Here is a 26,136-nt window from a genome sequence, read left to right on the forward strand (position 1 = left end):
AGACTATAACCACTATGGGAAGTCTGTGAGTTTCTGCTTACCGTTAGGTCGAATGTACTCTGAAAGCAAACTGCATAGAATGCAAGATAGGCTGGTTGTCCGAGATCAGACATTTGATTGCTTATCTTTCGAACACGCATACATTCTTTTTTCCAGACATGTGGTTTTGGCCCAACAGGTGTGGTGTGGACGTGCTATTTATATCTTTATCAAAATCACGCGCCTCTCTGAGAAGTCTATATTAAACGGTGAATTGCAACGTTTCACTGTTACAAGGTGAGTGACTAAGGTTTGTACTGTGTTCCGTAACTAGCAATGTTGTCTTAACTAACAATACCCACTTATCGCGATCGTCTGAAACTTTACGTTGTATCAACCCCGACTTGTTGTCTTGCTAGAAATCACAGAACACACGTCATTTTGTCACTGTTCCGTTATCGCCATTCTGTGATTTCTCTTACCGTCGACATCACATCATGTGGCTACATGTTGTAGAGAAAACAGGCTGGGTCAGTGTTCGTGGCAACAATAAAAATGCGTTTTCACTCGGAAAACAAGCAATACTTTGCATGCATGTTTTTGACGCATAGATTCTGATCTGCATAATTTTAAATAGTACCTAAAACAGCAACATATTTGAAAAAAAACAATAAATTTTGAAATGATTCAGGATTGGGGGAAATTTTCACGCGCCAAAGATTTTGACTGCATATTTATAATTTAATTTGTGCACGTTCTCGTACAAATTCCACAGCGAACACTTGGCTGGAGGCACTTACATGTATAGAAATAGCAAAATAATGTTCATTGAGGGGTTGTTTCTGACACCAAATGATTTAGACATGGGATATGTTTCCAGAGAAGCGTGTCTTTCGTGACGTATGGAGATAATCGTTACTACAGTAGCCACACACCAGTGGTGATCTTACATGTATCACTGTTACCACCCACCGGTCACCCTCATAGCCGTGCTCGACATCGGTGCTGTGTACTTGCAAGCAGAATACAGATTCACGCCGGTATCGACGATGGGTCTATACCGGCCTTTGGAAGTTGTGCGTTAGATTATGTTCCTTGACACTAGCGAGTGTACGTAATACGAAATATGATCCCTGTCTGGATGTTGTCGAAACATGCCTCAATATTCCTAGAAATTGCCAATGTATGTCGAGCCCACCTCGCGATCACAAGGGACGTCCCTGTATCGAGGTCTACACGCAGAAGGAAATGTTGATGTGGTAAGGTGAGAGGTGGTATTTAAAGATTTGTTGTGGCTCAATTAAACTCTGGCTTTTCGAGTCGTTCTTTCCCTTATGTAATAAAACATAGGATACACGTACAGGGAAGTAATCCGGTTACCTATATTATGCCAAACTACGCATTTCAATTACAAACTGGTGTGTCGTTCCTTTCAACCGAGGTGATAGGTGGTTCGTAAAAAAGAAAGCGTGAAAATAGTTCGATAGCCAACAGTGTGTAAAATGCATGACGCCTAAGGTAGATCTACCCCGTTCTGACTGACCTTGAATATTGCCAATACATGTGTAAATCTCATTATGCACTAGCACGACGATGAAAGTTCTTCTATTGGTGGCATTTGCGGCGTTGTTCCTGGTGGTGAGCGCAGACTTGCTGCAGTTACTGCGACACATCACACACCAGGACTACTTTCATAAACTGGCAGCGCAGGACCAGGTGATCCTCGTGGAACTGCTGGCTGAGGGCGAGATCGGTCGCCTGTCCGACTACATCCATAAAGTTGGTCCGCAGACGATCAGACAGATTGCAAACAGTTAGTACATTATGGTCAACATTTATAACATCACGTATTTTAAGTTCATCTACGTATGATCTCAATAAGTAGCTTTGGCTTGTACAGGTTGGTATTTATATCACGTTATCTGTTGCAGGGTTACCACAACACGAAGAGCAGCTACTCGTCCATTACATTCAACAGGTAACTTACGTAATGTGTTCCTTAGGTTCACAAAATACACCAACCAGTTTATCATCTGCCTACCGACACACCAAATACTTTATCACCTGTGTCACCGACACACCAAATACAGGCAATGTTAGTCACCTGCCTCACCGACACACCAAACACAGGCAATGATAGTCACCAGCCTCACCGACACACCAAATACAGGCAATGTTAGTCACCTGTCTCACCGACACACCAAATACAGGCAATGTTAGTCACCACCTGCCTCACCGACACACCAAATACAGGCAATGTTAGTCACCTGTCTCACCTACGCACCAAATACAGGCAATGCTAGTCATCTGTGTGACAGACACGCTCAGTAAACCAGGGAATGTGAGTCCCCTGTGTGACAGACACGTTGAGTTAGCCAGGTAACGTGAGTCCCATGTGTGCCATACACGTGCATTAAGCCAGGGAATGTGAGTCCCCTGTGTGGCATACACGTTCAGTTAGCCAGGTAATGTGAGTCCCCTGTGTGGCATACACGTGCAGTAAACCAGGTAATGTGAGTCATCCGTGTGACAGACACGTTCAGTTAGCCAGGTAATGTGAGTCATATGTGTGACGGACGCGTTCAGTAAACCAGGCAATGTGAGTCACCCGTGTGACAGACACGTTCAGTTAGCCAGGTAATGTGAGTCATATGTGTGACGGACACGTTCAGTAAACCAGGCAATGTGAGTCATCCGTGTGACAGACACGTTCAGTTAGCCAGGTAATGTGAGTCATATGTGTGACGGACACGTTCAATAAACCAAGTAATGTCGGTCACCTGAGTCTACAATGGGATTACTCATGAATGATAGTAATGCCACATCCTGTTTCAGCATGTTCACCATCCAAGCACGACGGCGTCAACATAACGTAACAACACTCAACCTCCTGTATTTATGAAGATGCCCCAACTGCATGAGTGGTAATAAAGGCATTGTGTGTCTCACTGCCAGTAATTTTCCTAATGTGGTGGCAAATTAAACGACAGTGTAGTATGCCTGGCGCTACCCTTGCCGCTGCGCCATTCACTCAAAGCTGAACACTTTAAGCTTGAACAGATGCGGTCCGGCGCTGACGCTTAGTCACGTCCTGCCATTGCACATAAAACTCAAAGAGAGTAAGCCATGGTGCTACATAAAGCTGAAAGAGAGTAAGCCTTGGTGCTACATAAAACTGAAAGAGAGTAAGCCATGGTGCTACATAAAACTGAAAGAGAGTAAGCCTTGGTGCTACATAAAGCTCAAAGAGAGTAAGCCTTGGTGCTACATAAAACTGAAAGAGAGTAAGCCTTGGTGCTACATAAAACTGAAAGAGAGTAAGCCTTGGTGCTACATAAAGCTCAAAGAGAGTAAGCCTTGGTGCTACATAAAACTGAAAGAGAGTAAGCCTTGGTGGTACATAAAGCTCAAAGAGAGTAAGCCTTGGTGCTACATAAAGCTCAAAGAGAGTAAGCCTTGGTGTTACATAAAGCTCAAAGAGAGTAAGCCTTGGTGCTACATAAAGTTCAAAGAGAGTAAGCCTTGACGCTATATAAACTGTCTGCAACAAAAAGAATAAGAGTTGATGCCACATAAAACTGTCAGCAACAAGGAGGAGCAAGCGGTAACGCTACATAAAACTCGAAAAACAGCAAAAAGGGGTAAACGCTGGCACTAGATAAGGCTCTGTCAATAGCAACCCGGCGTAAACGCTGTCTCTATATAAGGCTCTGTCAACAGCAAACCGACGTAAACACTAAGGCTACATAAAGCTCTCTCAAAAAGAGTAAGTGTTGACGCTTTTTAAACTGTCAACAAAAAGTAAGCGCTGGCGCTACATAAACTGTCAACAACAAAAGAATTAGGCGCTGACGCTACATTAACTGTCAACAACAAAAGAATTAGGCGCTGACGCTACATTAACTGTCAACAACAAAAGAATTAGGCGCTGACGCTACATAAACTGTCAACAACAGAGTAAACGCTGACGTTACATTAACTGTCAACAACAATAGAGTAAGCGCTGACGCTACATAAATCTCTGTAAATAGCAAATGCGAGTAAGCACTGACACCTCATGAACCTTTTGTCAACAGAAAAAGGGTTAAGTGTGTAGTGTTAAATTATCTCTGCAGCAAAAGGGGTGTTACAGCAAATTTGTCCTCTTTGGATGGAGATAGACTTACAGTGAGTGAGTTTAGTTTTACGCCGCATTCAGCAATATTCTACCTATATGGCGATGGTCTATAGATAATCGAGTCTGGGACAGACAATCCAGTGATCAACAGCATGAGCATCGATCCACGCACCTGTGTACCGATGACATGAGTGAACCAAGTCAGCGAGTCTTACCACCGGATCCCGTTAGTCGCCTCTTCCGACAAGCATGGGTAGCTGAAGACTCTCCCGGATCTTCACGGGTCAAAGTATATGTGACATGCAAGTTAGTAAAATCAGACTGGAAGTGAAGAGGTATCTGGACGTGTCTCGCGCAGCAGGGTGAATTAAGCTTAGTAAAACAAAACTTCCAGCAAGCTTTAGCATGTCTGTTCACGTGAATAACAACTCTTCAGCCCCATGGCTATTTTATATTTATGTGAGCAAATAAATTGTCAAGGAAAAATATTAATTGCAAACTGGACACAAAAAGAAATAAAAACTGTAATTTATTCAGAGAAGCAAACTTACACATGTTAATTTGATACCTACGGACGTACGTTTGATATTAACCAGTGCGGTCACTTTCACGATTGTGGCATGCAGTCCTCTTGAAATCACATAAGCATCATGCAGTAACTGAGAACGGTGTCCACAGATAATGGGGTAGCTTCCGCCAACTGCAGTAACATCCCTCATTGACGTTGGATTCGACGTTGAGGTTCCATTCCATTCTTTATGGAGGACCTGCAACAGTACATCAATATTGTATTGGACAGTCTATCTGGGGAGCAGTTATGCTTAATTTGCGTAGCAAAAGAGGGAAATCTGTTCGGGAAACCAATCAAGTATGCTTTTAAGAAAACAAAAGTTGTTGCCGTTAATTCTCCTGTTTTGCAAGAATCACAAACATGATGGCCTGTAAGAAATGTTTAAATCTACCTCGTACACCGAATTGTATGGAGTATGTTGAATGTGGCAGGCATGAACTGTATATATATACTCCTGATTTAAGATATTGTGTGTGCGAGAAAATAGATTTCCTAAAACATCTTCTAACATAAAATCATACTATTAAACATACTGAATGTATTACCCCCGACAAACAAAAAGACGGGAGAGAGCTTAGGCCACACGTGCATCAAACTCTGCTCGGGTGTTCATGTGAAAGATGTGGAGCTGTTGCTCTCAGTCAACGTCTACAACGCCAGTCAACGATTCCCGCAAATTGTCAGTCATTTGAATGATGTGTGTATGGACAATAGGGAGTAGTGTTTGTTCTACTTCCGTATTAATGTAAAAAGAAGTCCTAAAACTTTGAAGTCGACTGTAAAGAGGACGAATTTTACTCATCCATATCAAATCCCTAGATGCACATGTTGTGAAGAATTTACTAATACAAATACAATTAAAACACGGGTCTCGAAATACTGTATGTTGAGATTTTACTGCATTTATGTACTTGTTAAGAAAGATGTTATGTGTACTGTGGAGAGTATATCCAAAGTGTACTTTGAACACTTCCCGTATCGAGTATAGCCATGAATTCACAATATACGCCCTGATATAACACGAAGAATGGGAGTACCTTTAGAATACAGCACCACAAACTTTAAAGACACGTCATAATACTAGTTTACGTAACTTCAGGTGATTTTATTCAAAAGAACGTTCTTGAAACAATGCCCTATGCCGCCGGCATAGCAACAAGGTGCCCTTATTACTAATACTACTAGGTCGTCAAGATAGGCGAGTGCGTATAAGCTCCGCTCACTGATGTTTCATCTCTACCAGCCATGTCATTACAGGAACCCAACGATGTTGCGAGTTTCCAGTAGTAGTTCACCGGCGGATGCGCAATTTTTCGCAAGCACCAGTTTTAAATATTTTTTTTTCTTTTGTTACTAATATGCTCATATTTCTTTGTATTAAGAGGTGCTGAGGTGTTATATTTTGTGTATATATATTTCGTATTTTTTAAATTTCGTAAGAATGACTTACATTGGTCTCATTTTGCATCTATTATTCGCAGTTTTGGTCAATTTAAATAATCTAAATGTTTTATATTTCGGTTTGAAACGTAACTATTTGGATCAAATGAATTATAAATGTAAACTAACATACATATATATCTTTGAAATTCAGTAATTTGCACCATTACCCTGACATGGAGTTTATTCGTAATTATTTTTCGAAACGGTTAAAATGGCTTACACTGGACACATCCACTATTTTCGTGCCGGTTCGGTCAACGTATTCTATTTATCAGAATTATTTCAACGGTTTAGGGTTAGGTTTAGGTTCAGGGCTAGGGTTAGGGTTTAGGGTTTAGGTTAGGAACCTAATCCAATATAGTTGGTAGATACGTGCCGTGAGTACCAGTTGTTTTCTTTTTCCACTTCCATTTTTAATACATGTACTTTTTTTGTTCACTAGACATGCCCACGTCTCACTCATTCCTTAGCACGATCCACATATTATCCTTACTGTGTTCCCTACAACACTTTTCTTTCACGAAAGCACACAATAATTTTAATACAAGCATGTAATTCATGCATCCACCGTGAAATCGACGTCTTCAGTTCGAACAACCGTTTTCAGTTCGAACCATATCGGCTCATTCCACACAAACATGTTATCTTGTAGATTACGGAATAGAGCGATTGTGCCAAATGATATCGGGGCCATTCGGCAACCGTCACCAGATGGAAAGCACGAGGCACCAAGTATATACACGTAACCTTCGTACCAACACGTCGCCTTACCCTCAATACCCTGAACAATACGTCGTCTTACCTCAATATTGTCCGCAACCAATTCGACTCTTTCCGTTCATTTCCGTGAAGTCACACGAATGACTAGCCTTATTTATTTATTTATTTATTTATTTATTTATTTTCTTATTTTTGGGAGGTGGAGATGACTTTTGTTTTTGTTTAAGAACTCGAATAATACGCATAGCAATATCAGTCGATATCGATTATATACAAATGTTTTTCAAATTGTGTCAATATTCTCCCTTCTGTCATGGAGACGGGGCAGCTTTTGCCGTGTGCGTGTGTCATTTGTACGATTTCTTTGATGTTTTAAAGTTGGTGACGAACAATAAAAGCAAGATATTTTTTCTGGATGACAACATTTCTATATTCTAAAAATAATTAAGGTTCCTTATGATTTCTGTACCCTTTACATCTTGACTTTAATAAGTATTTAGTAGAGTAAATGCAACTGACGAACCAGAGAACAGCACCTGTATTATAGCTGCAAACTTGCTCTGTCTTCCGCTTCATCGCTAGTTAAAGTTGATAAAGCAAACGGCGGGACAAAGGCAATGCGAAGATGTTCTGCCTGCAGCCTTTGCACGCCGACTCCGGTTCTCAAACCACCTGCCACAGCGGGACGTTGAAAATAACAATAGCGAAATGAAAACAAAAATATCCCGGAATAAGATTCTTTATGGCAAATCGATCCAAATTAGCCTAGATATAAAAAAAATCAACTATGTTTCAATTTCTGCTAAATAATTGATTAATCTTTTCTGTCTTAACAAAGGGACCGCTCAAGTTAGATTGAAAACGAGGTTGTGACCTTTGACTCTGATGTTGGGCGGTAGAAAATAACCACCAATGAGGTTTAAGCATTGACAGGAAATAGCACACGTGGTACTCCCATACATACTGTACTGACGGGTTGAACTTGGTGAAAAAAGTGGAAAAATATTCAAGATAAATCGGGTAAGTACATTTTCCTTATATTGTTTCCATAAAACGACGCAGTGGGGTCGTGTGCATCTTTTGCGATAGGATTTCCTTGTCGAAAACCATAAGATCTACGGAATTTAGCTTCGAGCCGCACACGTTCTAAAGTGCTCTGTGTCGACAGTGTTCATTCATACAGATTTGCATACAAGCTTTGACACTACCAGCACGGGGACCAAAGGAATGTGTAGTCACCTTAATCAAAAGGACACCTGTTTGTCGTTGAAACGCCGTATCTGAGACAAAACGACCCGCCAGTTTATGCGTGTATTTAACGTATCTGTGTTTAGATTTTGTCAAGCTAAAGACCGAACGCTCAGGAATTTCCAGTTATCGACCCGTGTGTTGATAGATCTACCGTCGTGGTGATCGGCGTTGTGTGGTCGGAACAAGGGTCTGGGACTTCAGGTCAGGATACATGTGTGACCACGCTCAGTTGACTGGACATCAGGGGCCGGACATCAACACACTGATACCGTAGAATTCTTAGTCAGATTTTAAGATGATATTGTGAAGCATATGATTACGGGAATTGGCTATAACTAAAACCTAGAAATGTTTCGTTGTCACCCTCAACTATTGTTGACAATTCTAAACAACAATAACGTGACCAGTCACCGTTTTTCGTGACTTCGTAAGATGAGAATCGGATGACGAGTCCTACTTAGACGGTTTCCAGTAATACTCTGTATGGTTGAAATTGGGAATCTCATCTATACTGATATATGCTTGAGACCTTACGTTGCTTATATAATTTATTTATATAAATATCAACCGTACAACCATGAGTCGTTTCACCATAATCAGTATAACGTTCTCATAATGCGTTCGCTGGGAAATGTATATTATTATTATTTAGTCAAAGTTTATCTCAGAGTATAAGGAAATTTGGTTCACACTTATGGTCAAGTCGTCAAAATGCCCCAAATGTAACTTCGCAGCACATATTTATAACACATTCTGTTCAAAATGGCAAAACTGTCAGTGTTGTACATGTATACATTAAGAATATATTAGTTTTATGTCCTTAAAAGATTTCCAGTTGGTGGGTGTTTTGAATGTCAATAATTACCACAAATGTGAAAGTAGCTGTTCTATTTCCCCCTTAAAATCAGTTTTACAAAACTTTCAAAATAGAAATCAAGTGAAGTTTGAACCAGGTCTTACCGATTCATACCCAGCCTTTCTCTGACTTTCAAAGTATATGACTGAAATCTGAAACTTGGCGTGACCATGGCATTCATCTGACATGATCTGGGGCACACTGCCACATCCTTGTCGGAGGATTTAATGGCTTAACGTCAGATATGTTCAGCTTATGCATAGATGAGATTAAAGGGGTTGAAACATCATTGCATGACAGCTGTGTCATTGGATATTCCACTTAGACACACAAAACTGCGCTGTCAAGGTCAGTACTTGTCTGTGATAATCTATTTACGTCTGCACTGATGAAGATGCGACTTCTTCATCGCTATGTATTAACTTCCTTATGATGATGTTGACCAATGGAATGACCCCAAACAACATACTCACTTTCAGAGAATGAAGAAGACATTATGAGATATATATCACTCACTAAGGTGTAGAACAGACACATAATATCAATGTTTTACATCTAATTCAGAGAAAAATGCTTGGTCCGATTTAAAAAAATGTATCAGTTAAGACAGTTTGTGAAAATATGGAAGTTTCAATCAATTTACCTACCATCTCTTTATGAAACAGGAACTTGATGAAATTCAGTCATGCAGATGGCTATGCCTTTAACACTATTTACCCTGGAAGAAATTTGAACAGTAGTATCTTGTGTACAAGGTCTGGGCGTGACCATGTTGAAGTCCTTTCTCACATACTTGTGTTCAGTAGAAAAAGTCTGTCAGTAACAGATATCATATTAGCAGATCTAGCTGACTCCCAGCTCAACTGGCAAGTGATTAATGCATGGTTCATCAACATGATCACTCAGGCTTCTGGATACCAGACATCCATGACTTGTATCTTTCACTTTTATCACTGGAGACAGGGAGATAACCCTTGCTATCAGCATCAAGGTGTGTGTTGCGGACCCCACATGTTGAGATGATGGAACTGTCGGGATGTCAGTAAAAGGATGGTGACCACTTCAACTTTTTCACTCTCGGGCTGCTGTTGAGGATATCACATATGTAGCAGACATTGAGGCGTGTTCAAAATTCAGGACATCCTTAATGCTTTCTTGATTTGATCCAGGCTCCCCATAATTCTTTACCTTGAAACAATTTGGTTGTGGCCTAATGTAGTGACTTTAATGATTCTTTTCAAACTTGGCATAGATATCATGGGCTTATGGTATGACTTAATCCCTTTAAATGGACCAGTGTGTTTACAATGAACCAGTTTCCAAGGAACCATCAAGACACTTTCAAAGCTTGACATTAGCTAAGTGTCTGCAGCAAATGCATCTAGAGTTAATGATCTTTCATTTTACTGATACTGACAAATTTCAATGCTTTGCAAGACACTTCATAAATAGTTATAACCCAGTACCGTTTAAGTTAATATGAAGAAGAAATAATTGCTGCAGATAAATACATTTAGTATTTTGTGAGGAAATATTTTTATTCTCAAATGTGTAATGAGATGTCTTGCTAGACTAACACTGACACAATGAAGGTCCCAGAGGTTGAATCTAGACCTGCTCACAGGTTGATATTCACCTCATGTCTGCACCAAAGGTCAACCTATCATTCCCATGAATTCACAATTTATGTTAATGATGTCAAGGGTAAATGTTTTATACTAGTTGCCAGTCAACCACTGATAATGGAACAACTAAGAGGAGACACATATGTTGTAGGTACGTTTTGGCTCTTAATGCAATGATGAAGTACCTCAGACATGAGGAAAATGAATTTTGAATAGTTACTGATTTGAAGTTTTTATTGTGTATCAGTTGGTCTGCCTTGTTAGATTTCTGTGGTTTCCATGGTACCATAGTAAAGAGTAATAAGAAATGTATGAAAAAAAATACTAATGAATGTTTCATAATAAGAAAATATTTGTCTTTATTGTCAAATATAATGTTTATCTCATCTTGAGACAGTTTGTCTCTTGTGAAAACTTCATTTTCAGAAACACAGTTTGAAGAGATGTGTCAACTGAAAAGAATACCACCAGACTTAAACAAATCATTAAGATGAACAAAGCATGTACATATCATAGTAAGATATACAACAGTAAACTAGCTGCACTTGATTTCATTCATAAGCGTTCTATGACATGTCCTTTCTGTTTCCTTATCAACAGTACTCTCATTCAGATACATGTCTGAATTGTACTGAAACATATTTATAGCACTGAATGTAAATAGGTGGAACAAATAACTCTGACAGGAACCCTAGTGAGTACAAAGTTTCACATAGGGGGAATCTAGACTTACTTCATCCAGAGCATTTGCATTGCAGAAGGGGGTGTAGGGGCAATAATGTGGTTCAGGGACAGAGAGGCTATACTATTCATTTAAGTATGCAGTGCAGTCCCTCATTTGCAGTCAAAATTACCTGCCCTTGAATGTTCAGATTGAACAAAAGTGAATGAGTGACTTTGGTTTTATGCCATTTTTAGCTATATTACAGCAATTACTTGGCAGTGGAGCCCATTGTGGAGAATGGAACCCAGGTTTTCAGTGTGACGAGTGGATGCTGTAGGATTTCACGTGAGGCAACTAGAGGAACTGCAGACACTTGTACTGTCATATACATCTGTAACATGATCTGTCTGTCCTATGTGAACGTGTTCTCAGAATCTGAAATAATTTACAGTTGGAGTTAAGTTGGTTATTGCGTCACATCTGCATTATTGAAGCCTAGTACAAAGTACAAGTGAATTTTATTTTGAAAACATTATATGGCTGCACATGTCAACTTCCTTAGGTAGCTAACTATGAGATTGCCATTGACACAGGAAAACTGGATTTTGAGATTTGCAACTCCATAATGCAAGTCCCTTGCAGTCGAAAAGTCAACACAGTCAAGCACTAAGTGCTTGATGGTTAGTGCATGGCAGAAATATGAGATGTTCATGGGTTCAAATCCACACTGCCTCATGTTCTTTGGTTTATGTGTTCCATACATGTGCTTGTAGGTTTCACCAAAGAATAGACCTGCATGAGACTGTCATTCCCCATGGAGCTGACAAACATGATGTGTCTGAAATACAGTCAAGTCTCATTAATCTGACATCATCCTTTGCCCAACAAATTGTCAAATTAACGAGGATGTCAGACTAGCGAAATGAAACTAAGTTGTGGTTATTCAATTTATTACCAACGAAGGCATTGGATGAAGCTGATTGTCGGATAAACAAGCCTTGACTGTACTATATCTATTTAAGATGTTAGTAACTTCCACACTTTATGAAATTTATGGTAGTAGCTACAAACACATTAAGAATCATATGACGTGGAAAGACACACTCAAGAGTGTGTAGATCACAAATGCATGTATTTGTGTTCACAGTTCCACAGATCTTTTGTTTATGTTGATGGAAGAATTTCTGTGTTCTTCCAGAACCTGCTCCTATGGATGCTAAATGTTGACGATGTAAGCAATGAAAACAGCAGCAGCTTCCAAATACCATGTCAATCAAAATGAGTCATCAAATCGGACACGGAGTCGTCGAGACAGTAGTGAGAAGAAGTATGAGGAGGTAGCAGTGATCGGCAATGGGGCGTATGGGACTGTGTATAAGGCCCGAGACCTCAAGTGTGATGGACAGTTTGTGGCCATGAAGAAGATACGGATACCCAACACAGAGGAGGGCATGCCCATGAGCGCTATCAGAGAGATTGCATTGCTGAAACAACTGGAGAAATATGAACACGAAAATATTGTCAGGTACGTTTTCTCTTACCACGGTCACATTGTTGGATATCTACAGTGTTAAAAGTTTTCATAGTTCATAGTTTCACTGTCATTCATCCATGTCATACAGGGAGAAATTGTACTCAATCTTGAATTATTTTTCCATCTTTACAGCATGTAAAAAGTGTGTGAATCTGAATGCTGTCATTTGACAACTAACACCATTATCGCTTTATTATGTACCACTGACATATTTCTAAGGTAAACTGGGCTGCTTCCATGGGCTGTGAAATAGTGACACCAAGCTGTCAAGGTTTATCTCTCCATATCTTACAAACTGAACCCATCCTCCTTTTCAAATTTATCATTTATCTCGGTTTTAATCTTTTACCGTAGAGACAGCACATGTAATGTGGGTGGAAGATTAACACATGCACAAAATTTGCTCACATGTAAACTTTTTGCTTAGAGAGTTCAGTCTTCAGACACAACTTTGTATGTATCATCTGCATGAAATAACCCATGAAAACTTAACCGTCATATAATTAAAACAAAATTATCAGTTATTCATGACATAATATGCATTGCTGCTTGTAAGAAAACAAATAAACAAAATTATAAGCGTACAATCGCGAATTAAAAGTGCAATATTTTGTACTTGGGCTTACTTCCCTCGAAACGAAGCCCTTGGGAGACCGAACCCAGTCATAGCGGGTAGGTTTGCACTCAAGTGTAATGACAGCTTCCGATTGGCTGGTTCATTTGCTGATACACTGAGGTCTCATTGTGTGTACAGAAAGGTGATCTGTTTGGTGGGCAGTTTAGAAGAATGGCAAGTCAAAAAAGTAAGATGCTTTATGGATAACATAAACTTGATGCGTCGTTTCAGTATAGACTCATATACCGTTGTCAAACAAATCATATACTTTGGAAGAAGTTGTTATCCATAATGAATGTATTTAGAGATGTTAGGTTTCGTAAATACATGTTCTTTGAATTTGTGTTCAATTCAATAAGTAATCATCTCAGTAGAGATGTGAACAACTGTGTGCCTGAAAACTGTCATTCATCCAAGTACAAAGCAAGACTTGAAACTGACAAGAGTTTGTACCAGTTTCCGTTAGATCCAGTCATCCGAGAAAAATGGATGTAGTTTGTTTGCAACCCACAGACATAAAAACATGTCACATGTACAAGTGTCACACCTGCATAATTACATAATGTGGCAGAGACAGGACACGGGTGCACAAGTCATAAATCAATTTATTTTGTTTATGGCATATAGCCTGATAGGTGTTAAGTTCAATTTGCATGTGGTCAATGATTGAAGCTGTGTATTGCATACTGTCTCTAGCAGACAAGCAGGCAGACAAATAGGTGTCAATAAACCAGACATTGAGCTTTCTTGGTGACAGAGACTGGTTACCACAATTAACAGTTTGTTTCCATGTAGCGAGTAGATTATTTACTTGTTTGTGTACACAACCAAAATTAGACTACTGCTCACGACCTCATACTCCGGACATGCATACTGTTTCAGGCTCCGCGAAGCTATTCACAGCTTATGCATTATGGTCACAGTGAGGTACAGCTCTTGAAACAACTTTTTTCCACCAGCTTTGGGGGAAATTTAGTGAATCGTTTGAACTCCGATTTCGCGGGCTATTTTTACATCACATTCACTGAATTTCCCCAGCGCTGGGGAAAAAAGTGGTTTCAACAGTTACGCTGTGCTGCCAATGCACGCGCAGTGAGTAGGTTCATGGAGCTTGAAACAGTATGCATGGCCGGAGTATGAGGCCATGAGCAGTAATCTACTCGTTACATAAATAAATGTTGATTGTGATAAGCAGTCTCTGTCACAGAGAAAACTCGATGTATGGTTTATTGACACTTGTAACTATATGTCTACCAGTCTGTCTGCTACTGACAATATGCAGTGCACAACTTCAGTCACTGACCAGATGCAATTAACACCTATCCGGCTTAAAAGCCACAAACAAAGAGCTGGCTAAGCATATCGGCAAATGAACCAGTGGTCAATGAAATAGTTTTGTCACACTTGAGTACACATTCACCGGGTCTGACTGGGTTCAGTATCGCGGCTGCTTCATTTCATACAAAATATTGCACTTTTGATTTGCAATTATACGCCTATAGGTCTGTTGATTTGTTTTTTCTTAATCAGCAATGCATTGTATATGTCATGAATAAGTGATAACTGTGTTTTAATTATGTTTGATTTTTGGTTCCATGTGACCTTTAATTAATCAGAACAGTGCTACTGTTTGCCTGTATATAAACATTTACAACCAGTGTATGTGGATCAGATAAGATGTGCAGTACCACCAGTGTATTATGGCAGTGGCAGTATATTTAAACAAAACTGTAATGAGAAAGAGGAAGTTGTGAGAAGGAACATGAAGACAGGACTCGGCATATAAAATGTTATCAACCAACACCAGATTGTAGGGACAGCAATTTTTCATATACTAGTAGTTGTCAAAATACTGATGTTTCCTGACTGTAGGTTGCAGCTGTGAGTTTGATGTGTTTTAGAGTAGCCATTTTTCATAAAAAGGCCCATGAAGGTCTGAGTTAGGATTGGACTACAGTAACCCATGCTTGTCATGAAAGGCAAGTTAGGTTTGGACTACAGTAACTCATGTTTGTCATGAAAGGCAACTTAGGATTGGACCACAGTAACCCATGCTTGTAGTGAAAGGCGAGTTAGGATTGGACCACAGTAACCCATGCTTGTCATGAAAGGCGAGTTAGGATTGGACCACAGTAACCCATGCTTGTAGTGAAAGGCGAGTTAGGATTGGACCACAGTAACCCATGCTTGTCATGAAAGGCGAGTTAGGATTGGACTACAGTAACCCATGCTTGTCATGAAAGGCGAGTTAGGATTGGACTACAGTAACCCATGCTTGTCATGAAAGGCGAGTTAGGATTGGACCACAGTAACCCATGCTTTTCATGAAAGGCAAGTTAGGTTTGGACTACAGTAACCCATGTTTGTCATGAAAGGCAAGTTAGGATTGGACCACAGTAACCCATGCTTGTAGTGAAAGGCAAGTTAGGATTGGACCACAGTAACCCATGCTTGTCATGAAAGGCAAGTTAGGATTGGACCACAGTAACCCATGTTTGTCATGAAAGGCGAGTTAGGATTGGACTACAATAACCCATGCTTGTAGTGAAAGGCAAGTTAGGATTGGACCACAGTAACCCATGCTTGTCATGAAAGGCAAGTTAGGTTTGGACTACAGTAACCCATGTTTGTCATGAAAGGCGAGTTAGGATTGGACTACAGTAACCCATGCTTTTCATGAAAGGCAAGTTAGGTTTGGACTACAGTAACCCATGTTTGTCATGAAAGGCAAGTTAGGATTGGACTACAGTAACCCATGCTTGTCATGAAAGGCGAGTTAGGATTGGACTACAGTAACCCATGCTTTTCATGAAAGGCAAGTTAGGTTTGGACTACAGTAACCCATGTTTGTCATGAAAGGCAAGTTAGGATTGGACCACAGTAACCCATGCTTGTAGTGAAAGGCGAGTTAGGATTGGACCACAGTAACCCATGCTTGTCATGAAAGGCGAGTTAGGATTGGACCACAGTAACCCCTGCTTGTCATGAAAGGCAAGTTAGGATTGGACCACAGTAACCCATGCTTGTAGTGAAAGGCAAGTTAGGATTGGACCACAGTAACCCATGCTTGTCATGAAAGGCAAGTTAGGATTGGACCACAGTAACCCATGCTTGTAGTGAAAGGCAAGTTAGGATTGGACCACAGTAACCCATGCTTGTAGTGAAAGGCAAGTTAGGATTGGACCACAGTAACCCATGCTTGTAGTGAAAGGCAAGTTAGGATTGGACCACAGTAACCCATGCTTGTCATGAAAGGCAAGTTAGGATTGGACCACAGTAACCCATGCTTGTAGTGAAAGGCAAGTTAGGATTGGACCACAGTAACCCATGCTTGTAGTGAAAGGCGAGTTAGGATTGGACCACAGTAACCCATGCTTGTCATGAAAGGCGAGTTAGGATTGGACTACAGTAACCCATGCTTGTCATGAAAGGCGAGTTAGGATTGGACTACAGTAACCCATGCTTGTCATGAAAGGCGAGTTAGGATTGGACCACAGTAACCCATGCTTTTCATGAAAGGCAAGTTAGGTTTGGACTACAGTAACCCATGTTTGTCATGAAAGGCAAGTTAGGATTGGACCACAGTAACCCATGCTTGTAGTGAAAGGCAAGTTAGGATTGGACCACAGTAACCCATGCTTGTCATGAAAGGCAAGTTAGGATTGGACCACAGTAACCCATGTTTGTCATGAAAGGCGAGTTAGGATTGGACTACAATAACCCATGCTTGTAGTGAAAGGCAAGTTAGGATTGGACCACAGTAACCCATGCTTGTCATGAAAGGCAAGTTAGGTTTGGACTACAGTAACCCATGTTTGTCATGAAAGGCGAGTTAGGATTGGACTACAGTAACCCATGCTTTTCATGAAAGGCAAGTTAGGTTTGGACTACAGTAACCCATGTTTGTCATGAAAGGCAAGTTAGGATTGGACTACAGTAACCCATGCTTGTCATGAAAGGCGAGTTAGGATTGGACTACAGTAACCCATGCTTTTCATGAAAGGCAAGTTAGGTTTGGACTACAGTAACCCATGTTTGTCATGAAAGGCAAGTTAGGATTGGACCACAGTAACCCATGCTTGTAGTGAAAGGCGAGTTAGGATTGGACCACAGTAACCCATGCTTGTCATGAAAGGCGAGTTAGGATTGGACCACAGTAACCCCTGCTTGTCATGAAAGGCAAGTTAGGATTGGACCACAGTAACCCATGCTTGTAGTGAAAGGCAAGTTAGGATTGGACCACAGTAACCCATGCTTGTCATGAAAGGCAAGTTAGGATTGGACCACAGTAACCCATGCTTGTAGTGAAAGGCAAGTTAGGATTGGACCACAGTAACCCATGCTTGTAGTGAAAGGCAAGTTAGGATTGGACCACAGTAACCCATGCTTGTAGTGAAAGGCAAGTTAGGATTGGACCACAGTAACCCATGCTTGTCATGAAAGGCAAGTTAGGATTGGACCACAGTAACCCATGCTTGTAGTGAAAGGCAAGTTAGGATTGGACCACAGTAACCCATGCTTGTAGTGAAAGGCAAGTTAGGATTGGACTACAGTAACCCATGTTTGTCATGAAAGGTGAGTTAGGATTGGACTACAGTAACCCATACTTGTCATGAAAGGCAAGTTAGGATTGGACTACAGTAACCCATGCTTGTCATGAAAGGCGAGTTAGGATTGGACTACAGTAACCCATGCTTTTCATGAAAGGCAAGTTAGGTTTGGACTACAGTAACCCATGTTTGTCATGAAAGGCAAGTTAGGATTGGACCACAGTAACCCATGCTTGTAGTGAAAGGCGAGTTAGGATTGGACCACAGTAACCCCTGCTTGTCATGAAAGGCAAGTTAGGATTGGACCACAGTAACCCATGCTTGTAGTGAAAGGCAAGTTAGGATTGGACCACAGTAACCCATGCTTGTCATGAAAGGCAAGTTAGGATTGGACCACAGTAACCCATGCTTGTAGTGAAAGGCAAGTTAGGATTGGACCACAGTAACCCATGCTTGTAGTGAAAGGCAAGTTAGGATTGGACCACAGTAACCCATGCTTGTAGTGAAAGGCAAGTTAGGATTGGACCACAGTAACCCATGCTTGTCATGAAAGGCGAGTTAGGATTGGACCACAGTAACCCATGCTTGTTGTGAAAGGCAAGTTAGGATTGGACCACAGTAACCCATGCTTGTAGTGAAAGGCAAGTTAGGATTGGACTACAGTAACCCATGTTTGTCATGAAAGGCGAGTTAGGATTGGACCACAGTAACCCATGCTTGTCATGAAAGGCAACTAACAGGATCAGGGTTAAGGCACTCTGACTTGGTTTACGCATGCCAACGTGTCCCAGTTGCATAGATCAATGCTCATGTTGTTGATCACTGGATTGTTGGGTATATACTCGATTATTTACAGACAGCCACCGTAAAAAAGGAATATTGTGAGTGAAGTGTAAAAATAATCTCAGTCACTTTTCTTGCCAGTTCAGAAACATGGTAACAAAAGACTCTTAAGGACCACAAACCTAAATTCATTGCACATAAAATATGAAGAATGTGGTGAGGACCAATAAAATACAGTCAGTATGTAATATGCAGAATGTGGTGAGGACCAATAAAATACAGTCAGTATGTAATATGCAGAATGTGGTGAGGACCAATAAAATACAGTCAGTATGTAATATGCAGAATGTGGAGAGGACCAATAAAATACAGTCAGTATGTAATATGCAGAATGTGGTGAGGACCAAAAAAATACAGTCAGTATGTAATATGCAGAATGTGGTGAGGACCAATAAAATACAGTCAGTATGTAATATGCAGGTGAATTATAGACATGGTGTATTGGATATGTTAACTAGGTGCACAAGATGTTGTTACAGCATTAGTAGCGTATAGTGTTTATGATGTTTCATGGTAACCTAACACAGGTGTAAGTATATTACATAAGCAATCAAGGGTGGGTGCTTCCATGTATAGAGCACCTCAAGGCACCTCAGTGCAAGGACATTTACAGCAGAGACCCCTGCTGACGTGTCAGCAATAGGCTTGTTGATGTTGCTGGGAGATGATTGCCCTACAGCCTGTGTTAGGAATATACACAATTTTTTTTTAATAATCATTCTGTGAAGAATCTGTTTGATTTATTCATGTTGAATAATAATGAGGGTGTGAAAATTGTAAATTTGGAGCATATTCTCAGGCGTTTTTATACAGAACAGCACATGTGAAAACTGTCAAATGTACTAAAATGGTGACTGTACAATGTACAAAATTGCTGAATGTACACATTATGCTGATAATGCGAAAGTTTACAATTAGTGACCCATATGACAATCATGTATGACTTGATCCAGTCAAGTGTCATTGGTTACCTGTGAGACAGTCACGTGTGACTTGATCCAGTCAAGTGTCACTGGTTACCTGTGAGACAGTCACGTGTGACTTGATCCAGTCAAGTGTCATTGGTTACCTGTGAGACAGTCACGTGTGACTTGATCCAGTCAAGTGTCATTGGTTACCCAGTCAAGTGTCATTGGTTACCTGTGAGACAGTCACGTGTGACTTGATCCAGTCAAGTGTCATTGGTTACCTGTGAGACAGTCACGTGTGACTTGATCCAGTCAAGTGTCATTGGTTACCTGTGTGACAGTGACATGTGACTTGATCCAGTCAAGTGTCATTAGTTACCTGTGAGACAGTGACATGTGACTTGATCCAGTCAAGTGTCATTGGTTACCCAGTCAAGTGTCATTGGTTACCTGTGAGACAGTCACGTGTGACTTGATCCAGTCAAGTGTCACTGGTTACCTGTGAGACAGTCACGTGTGACTTGATCCAGTCAAGTGTCATTGGTTACCTGTGAGACAGTCACGTGTGACTTGATCCAGTCAAGTGTCATTGGTTACCCAGTCAAGTGTCATTGGTTACCTGTGAGACAGTCACGTGTGACTTGATCCAGTCAAGTGTCATTAGTTACCTGTGAGACAGTGACATGTGACTTGATCCAGTCAAGTGTCAGTGATTGACTCTATCGGTGTCACAGTGTCTCGTTTCACTAAACAATGTTATCCACTTGTGTTTGTTTGCAAGGGATATGTGATCAAGTTAATTGCTTATTAAAATGTCTAGCCATGGGTAACGGTGTTCATCCTTCGATGCATGGCGTTGTGATCACGACGACCATCAAGACATGAGTATTGATCTTCCCTGGCTGTATGTGGGTCTGTGTGCTAGTCATGTCGAAACACAGCACAGTACAGCCCATCTACACACACATGTCTGCTTCCAGAACACACTGTACCAACTCCCTTCCCTTCCCCCACCTTCTACTATAGACAAGTATGGTCCTGTCATGATACAAAGTCCCCTCAAGACATCCCCTCCCACAGACGCATGCCCAGGTACTGGCACTACCAGCAAGAGAGATCAGTATGCTGCCATTGACCGTGATCAGGAAGCATTGAGGTGTGACGGTGTATTGAAGACATGGCAATGTTCGATCCCACTTGAAGTAAACAAAGTCAATAGGCGGCCCATAATGAGGCTATTTATAGTGGCTGTGGTATGTTGTTGTCAGGTGTGGTATGTGGGATATTGTGCTGGCTTGATAACAAAAATGTAACAGTGCTGGGCTCTAAGTAGACTCAGGTAGCTGATCGGATCTACTGATTGTAGCACAGGCCTGTAGGTACCCGTGGTCTTGTCACAGAATATAGTTATGTTATCATTTTGCAATACTTAGGTTAGGATGTCATGCTATCCTTCAGGCCCAGAATGTGGAATAAGTATTAAAAACAATTGCTTCTAATGCTTTTAATGCTATATATATAGTATGACAATACATTTTGGTAAACCCTCTAAAGTGAGGTTTATTAATCATCTTATTGAATTGGGTACCATTATTCACTGTTCAAACTCTGTTGTGAATTAAGTTACGAAAGACATCTGAAAATATGGAACAGGATATGTCAGATTTAGTGTATGTCTGTCTTTCTTCCTGAAACAACCTTGATTAATTTAATCCTGAAAAGGAAATGTGTTCGAACATATCTTTTTATCAATATAGTGCTAAACATGTCAGTAGAGATGCCTGATAGGTAATAGTATTCTGAACATCTCACGCAAATCAACTCACACATCCTCAGTGACCATGGCAACCAATATGTTCAGTGATTACAGTCAATACCTATGGATGTTAAGGATGGCATTAAAACCCTATAAACAATTCTGTCACCATTTGCAGAAAATCACAAATAATGATTTCCTCACCAAGCAGAGAAATGTTTACCTATGATGGAGAGTGTATGTTTGCCATAGTTGTGTTTGACATATATGAGATGGGTGTTTTGTCAACTTGTCAGGCTTCTGGATGTGCGTCACACTCCCGTGACAGACAGCGAGATACGTCTGACGCTGGTGTTCGAGTACATCGACCAGGACCTTGCAACCTACCTTGAGCGTTGCCCCTCCCCGGGGCTGGGACCTGACCGGATACGGGTAGGTGACAACCAGCTGACACTCTGGTAGTACAAGCATATGTTTGTGGCAATGGTGGACATCTAGGGAATGTCTGGTCACCCAGGTGGGTAGGTGACAACTAGCTGACACTCTAGTAGTACAAGCACATGTTTGTGGCGATAGTGGACATTTAGGGAATGCCTGGTCACCCAGGTGGGTAGGTGACATCTGGCTGACACTCTGGTAGTACAAGCATATGTTTGTAGGAATGGTCTATATCTAGGGGATGTCTGGTCACCCAGCTAGGTAGGTGACAGCTGTCTGGCAGGCAAGCACATGTGTGCAGCCACTACCATGCAGGGAATTGGATGTTGCAACCAAATGACTATTATGAACATGTGCTGACTGTCATGAGGTTTTCCTGCCAGCTAGTTTATTTTCTTTGTTTGTCACTTTGAATTTCTGTTTCATTTCTGTTTAATGTAACTAATTTAGTGGTCCAGAAGGGGAAATGTTACGAGCTTTTTCATTTGTCTGCAATCTCAGATCATCCTGACTCCGCAAGTAAATGAAGGGAAACTTTTCAAAATACTTTTCTTCTTCAAAGGACTTGATGCACCAGCTGCTGAGTGGGGTTGACTTTCTACATGCCCATCGTATTGTTCATCGAGATCTGAAGCCTCAAAATGTTCTCATCACAAGTCAAGGTCAACTCAAGTTGGCAGATTTTGGTCTGGCTAGGATTTACAGCTTCCAGATGGCGCTCACATCAGTGGTAAGTATAATGTATGACATCAGCAGTTAAATATAGGGTGGATTGTAAATGGAAATGTGTCAGTACCTTAGCACAAAGAATGTACCAAGTGATTAATAACTTGTGATGCTAACCTGATGCAGCAATCACTGAATTATATAAATGATTTCTTTGAAAAAGGGACAAAGTTCTCCCAGAAATGTTTTTGGAGTATTCATTGTACATTTGGCACCCTTTCACGGTGGTTATATCGCTATAACACAAAATATGACATCTTCTTCCTCCTCTTTTGTTTGGGACCCGTCAACATCTGGGTTAGAATTGGCCTTCAGCAACTAATGCTTGTCATTAGAGGCAACTAACTGGATCTGGTGTTCAGGTTCACTGATTTGGTTGACACATGTCATTAGTTCCCATTTGTGTAGGTTGATGCTCATGCTGTTGATGGCTGGATTGTCTGGTATATACTTGATTATATACAGGCGGCCACTATATGGCTGGAAAAGTGCTGAGTGCAGCATTAAACAAACTATAACAATCATTGATTCTGTTATCAGTGAAATACTTGTCTCCTCTGCAAAACCATGCTTTTAATCATGGTGTCCATGAAGTGCATTGTGGTGTTTTTCATCCAATTTGGTAAGTGCTTGTCATTTGCTGCAGACTTGGGTTGAAATACTGGGCCCAGTTTCACAAAGCTCTCATAATCCTAAGATCTCGTAACTTTTCTCATAGCATTCATATCTCCTATACTGTGATACAGAAAAACATACTACAAGAAGTGTTTCAAGATCTTCAACTTATGAAACTGGGCCCAGACTGCCAAACACATATAGAAAAATTCCTGTCTGTTGTGAAAGATTTGTGAAGTTGTCTATGTTGTGTGGCAGGTGGTGACACTGTGGTACCGTGCCCCAGAGGTGCTGCTTCAAGGCCAGTATGCCACACCTGTCGATCTCTGGAGCTGTGGTTGTATATTTGCTGAACTTTTCAATAGACGACCTTTGTTTTGTGGCCAATCTGACGTCGACCAATTGATAAAGATATTTGAGTAAGATCCAGATTTTGTATATTTAGTTAATTATGTTACCAGTTTTGTCCTTTTTAATGAAGGTATGTCCCAGACACTGTATTGACTGTTGAATTTAGAGGCAACAAGATTGGGTTGTGTGATCAGGCTCCATGTCCGGCCAGACAGCACAATTCAGTTGTCATAAGAATATGCTCACAACATCTTCCACTTTTTTTTTCCTGTGTGTTTGGAATTTAATGGAAACTTACATATATGAACTTAAGGAGGTATATTGATGAGATGGCTTTTGTATCAACAGGAAACACCTTTTTTGCTATTTACGAACCCAGTGACCTGACATTTCACCTGTATTCCAGAGCAATTGGTCTGCCATCTGAACATGAGTGGCCGGAAAATGTCTCATTGCCATGGAAGTCATTCCGATCAGTTGCCCCACAACCCCTAGAAAAGTTTGTTCCAGAAATTGATCATCAGGCCAAGGACCTACTGGAGGTGAGACACTGTGTGAAAAACCCTCTGTTGTACAGTCTAAGTAAACGTAGACTCAGTATCAGTCGCTACATCGTCTATACTGGGTCTAACCAATTTCTAGTGAGACTCACTATTGCAGTGTAACAAATAATGCTGAGTTTACCATAAATCTGTTGTATAACGTGGTCTCTGTATACCAGGCTATAGTGCACACTTTAGTGTTATTTCAAACATGCTGATGTTACCATGCTCACATAACAACAGGAATTATCACACCATGATGGGCATTTATCACAATACCATGTGGCCAAATCTGTGCTAAAGTAATAATTTTGTACTGTTGTTACAATATGTGGTTTTGATAATGTATTAACTGTGTATCTGGACTGTTAAAACAGTGAAATTTTTTACTTACCTTACCATGGGTCTATAGTATATTACCTCAAGCTTCGATTAGTAGGAGATCTGACGGGGTTGAATTGCTATTCCATCTTGAATGGCTACCTCGCAATCGACGGCTGTCATGATACTGAAGTATCTGGATCTCCCCACTGTGCATGTGCTTTCACTTTCACTTCAAGCATCATCTGATCTAGACATGTTTGGGTTGGAAAAAACGTTTTCAGAACTATAAAGTTTCACCTTTCTACACCTTTACACTGATTCCTTTCAGGGGTTGTGTGTGTGGTATGTATATTTTTCAATCTTTGCGCCGATTTTAACGTATATTTATGTTATTGTACACTTGTCGGCTACCTCGTACGAGGCATGGTAGCGTGTCTCCTATTTTCGTTGTTGCCTCCATAATTTGTTACTGGATCAGTTTCATTTGTTAGTGGACTGCTTCAGACACAGAAAAACTAGAAAAATGTCTCGGTCTCCTGCATCCTCGACTGGTTCTCTTCCGTGTACACCAGAGATTCAGTCTACGTTGGAGATTCCTGGAGCAGCGTTAGATACTGCTGTTCGAGTGGAGGCATCACTGAATCAGAATCATCCAGGGCTTCCGATGCCGACGCCAACGGCTGGGTGGATTTGGCGAGACCTGACGCTCTTATGCACCTGGAGGTGCAATGGATTTTAAGAGCGCTACTTATACCTGCCCCATCGGTGACACCAGGCGCTTCTCAAGAACAGACTGCTGTTTCGACTAGGGATCCTCCACTAATCCCAGACATTACAGGGACGACACAAAGGGAGGAGCACATCCATTTGCCAGCGCCAGCGCCTGTGGGCTCATCTCAAGCTATTGTTACACCAAGCTTAGATAAGTCGGCGCCAGGATCTGGTACACTAGCATTTGGACCGCCACGGGGCACCATGACTGTGGCTAATGATAGGGGGAGAACAGGAGGTTCATGCGTCAGAAGGTCTCAATCCAGAAGTCCCCAGAGTAGTTCATCCAGTGTTTGTCGATGACATCGTTCGCCATCCAGGTCACCGGATCATAGGAGCAAATCCCTCCACCGCAGTCGCTGGAGTTCCCGATCAGCGTCACCTTCTCGTGGCAGTTGTCACATAGGAAGCAGGCGCCGGAGCACAAGTCAACTATTTCTTGCAACTCTGATGACAAGCAATACTATTCTTCAGACTATGAGGAGGTCCCTGCACAACTGGAGAAGGAAGAGAGATCGTACCTGCCAATGTCCACTGTTTATGAGTGGATAGTTCCCAGAGTGGCCCTCCTCCTCGTCGGGTAGACAGTACCAGGGCTATTAGGGTGGAACCCGATCTTAAGATCCCACCACATCCTATGGTGGCTGATGCTATTCCTTCGTTGAATGATGACTTTGCCAAACTATCGTTGAATGCTACAATCAAGTCTAACAAGCAAGCCTGCAAGGTGCATAGTCCGGGGCGGTATTGGACGAAGCCATTAGAAGGCTATCTTCCTCCATCCCTTATAAGGTTCAGGACTCCAAATTACAAGCAATTGACTCGGAGTCGTGGCGCATCCTGAAACCTGTATCAACTGTTAGCATGAGCTACTTCAGCGGCTGTGGACTTAACGGAACCTAATGAGTCACGATTGGAACTTCTGTCATCACTATT

The 26,136-nt window shown here is 41.1% G+C and overlaps 3 protein-coding genes across 4 annotated transcripts in view; 2 read left to right on the forward strand and 1 right to left on the reverse strand.

The window, feature by feature from the left end:
• Nucleotides 1-26,136, reverse strand: part of LOC137298514 (zygotic DNA replication licensing factor mcm6-like) — a 385,641-nt gene that overhangs the window by 94,865 nt on the left and 264,640 nt on the right. The window lies entirely within an intron of this gene.
• Nucleotides 224-2,927, forward strand: LOC137298844 (uncharacterized). 2 transcript variants are annotated; one of them, XM_067831168.1, is made up of 4 exons: nucleotides 224-276; nucleotides 1,566-1,792; nucleotides 1,911-1,957; nucleotides 2,815-2,927. In XM_067831168.1, the coding sequence occupies exons 2-4, from the start codon at nucleotides 1,573-1,575 to the stop codon at nucleotides 2,848-2,850; spliced, it is 303 nt and encodes a 100-aa protein (XP_067687269.1). In that variant the 5' UTR covers nucleotides 224-276; nucleotides 1,566-1,572; the 3' UTR covers nucleotides 2,851-2,927. The 2 variants fall into 2 exon arrangements, with proteins under 2 accessions (XP_067687269.1, XP_067687268.1); XM_067831167.1 differs by having other exon boundaries at nucleotides 269-289.
• The window catches only part of LOC137297671 (cyclin-dependent kinase 6-like), a 28,428-nt gene continuing 10,047 nt past the window's right edge, over nucleotides 7,756-26,136 (forward strand). Inside the window, exons 1-6 of the mRNA XM_067829584.1 lie at nucleotides 7,756-7,850; nucleotides 12,425-12,751; nucleotides 21,730-21,865; nucleotides 22,434-22,601; nucleotides 23,471-23,631; nucleotides 23,970-24,105. Of these exons, the coding sequence (XP_067685685.1) occupies nucleotides 12,465-12,751; nucleotides 21,730-21,865; nucleotides 22,434-22,601; nucleotides 23,471-23,631; nucleotides 23,970-24,105 (888 nt within the window). The 5' untranslated portion in view covers nucleotides 7,756-7,850; nucleotides 12,425-12,464. The remainder of the gene's footprint in view (nucleotides 7,851-12,424; nucleotides 12,752-21,729; nucleotides 21,866-22,433; nucleotides 22,602-23,470; nucleotides 23,632-23,969; nucleotides 24,106-26,136) is intronic.

The sequence above is a fragment of the Haliotis asinina genome, chromosome 10 (assembly GCF_037392515.1).
Source record: "Haliotis asinina isolate JCU_RB_2024 chromosome 10, JCU_Hal_asi_v2, whole genome shotgun sequence".
NCBI classification, from domain to species: Eukaryota; Metazoa; Mollusca; class Gastropoda; order Lepetellida; family Haliotidae; genus Haliotis; species Haliotis asinina.

Excerpts from the sequence above, each read along its gene's own strand:
- LOC137298844 (XM_067831168.1), top strand. The coding sequence starts at position 1,573 with ATGAAAGTTCTTCTATTGGTGGCATTTGCGGCGTTGTTCCTGGTGGTG. Across the intron at positions 1,793-1,910 it reads GATCAGACAGATTGCAAACA|GGTTACCACAACACGAAGAG; the intron begins GTTAGTACATTA and ends TATCTGTTGCAG. Across the intron at positions 1,958-2,814 it reads TCGTCCATTACATTCAACAG|CATGTTCACCATCCAAGCAC; the intron begins GTAACTTACGTA and ends ATCCTGTTTCAG.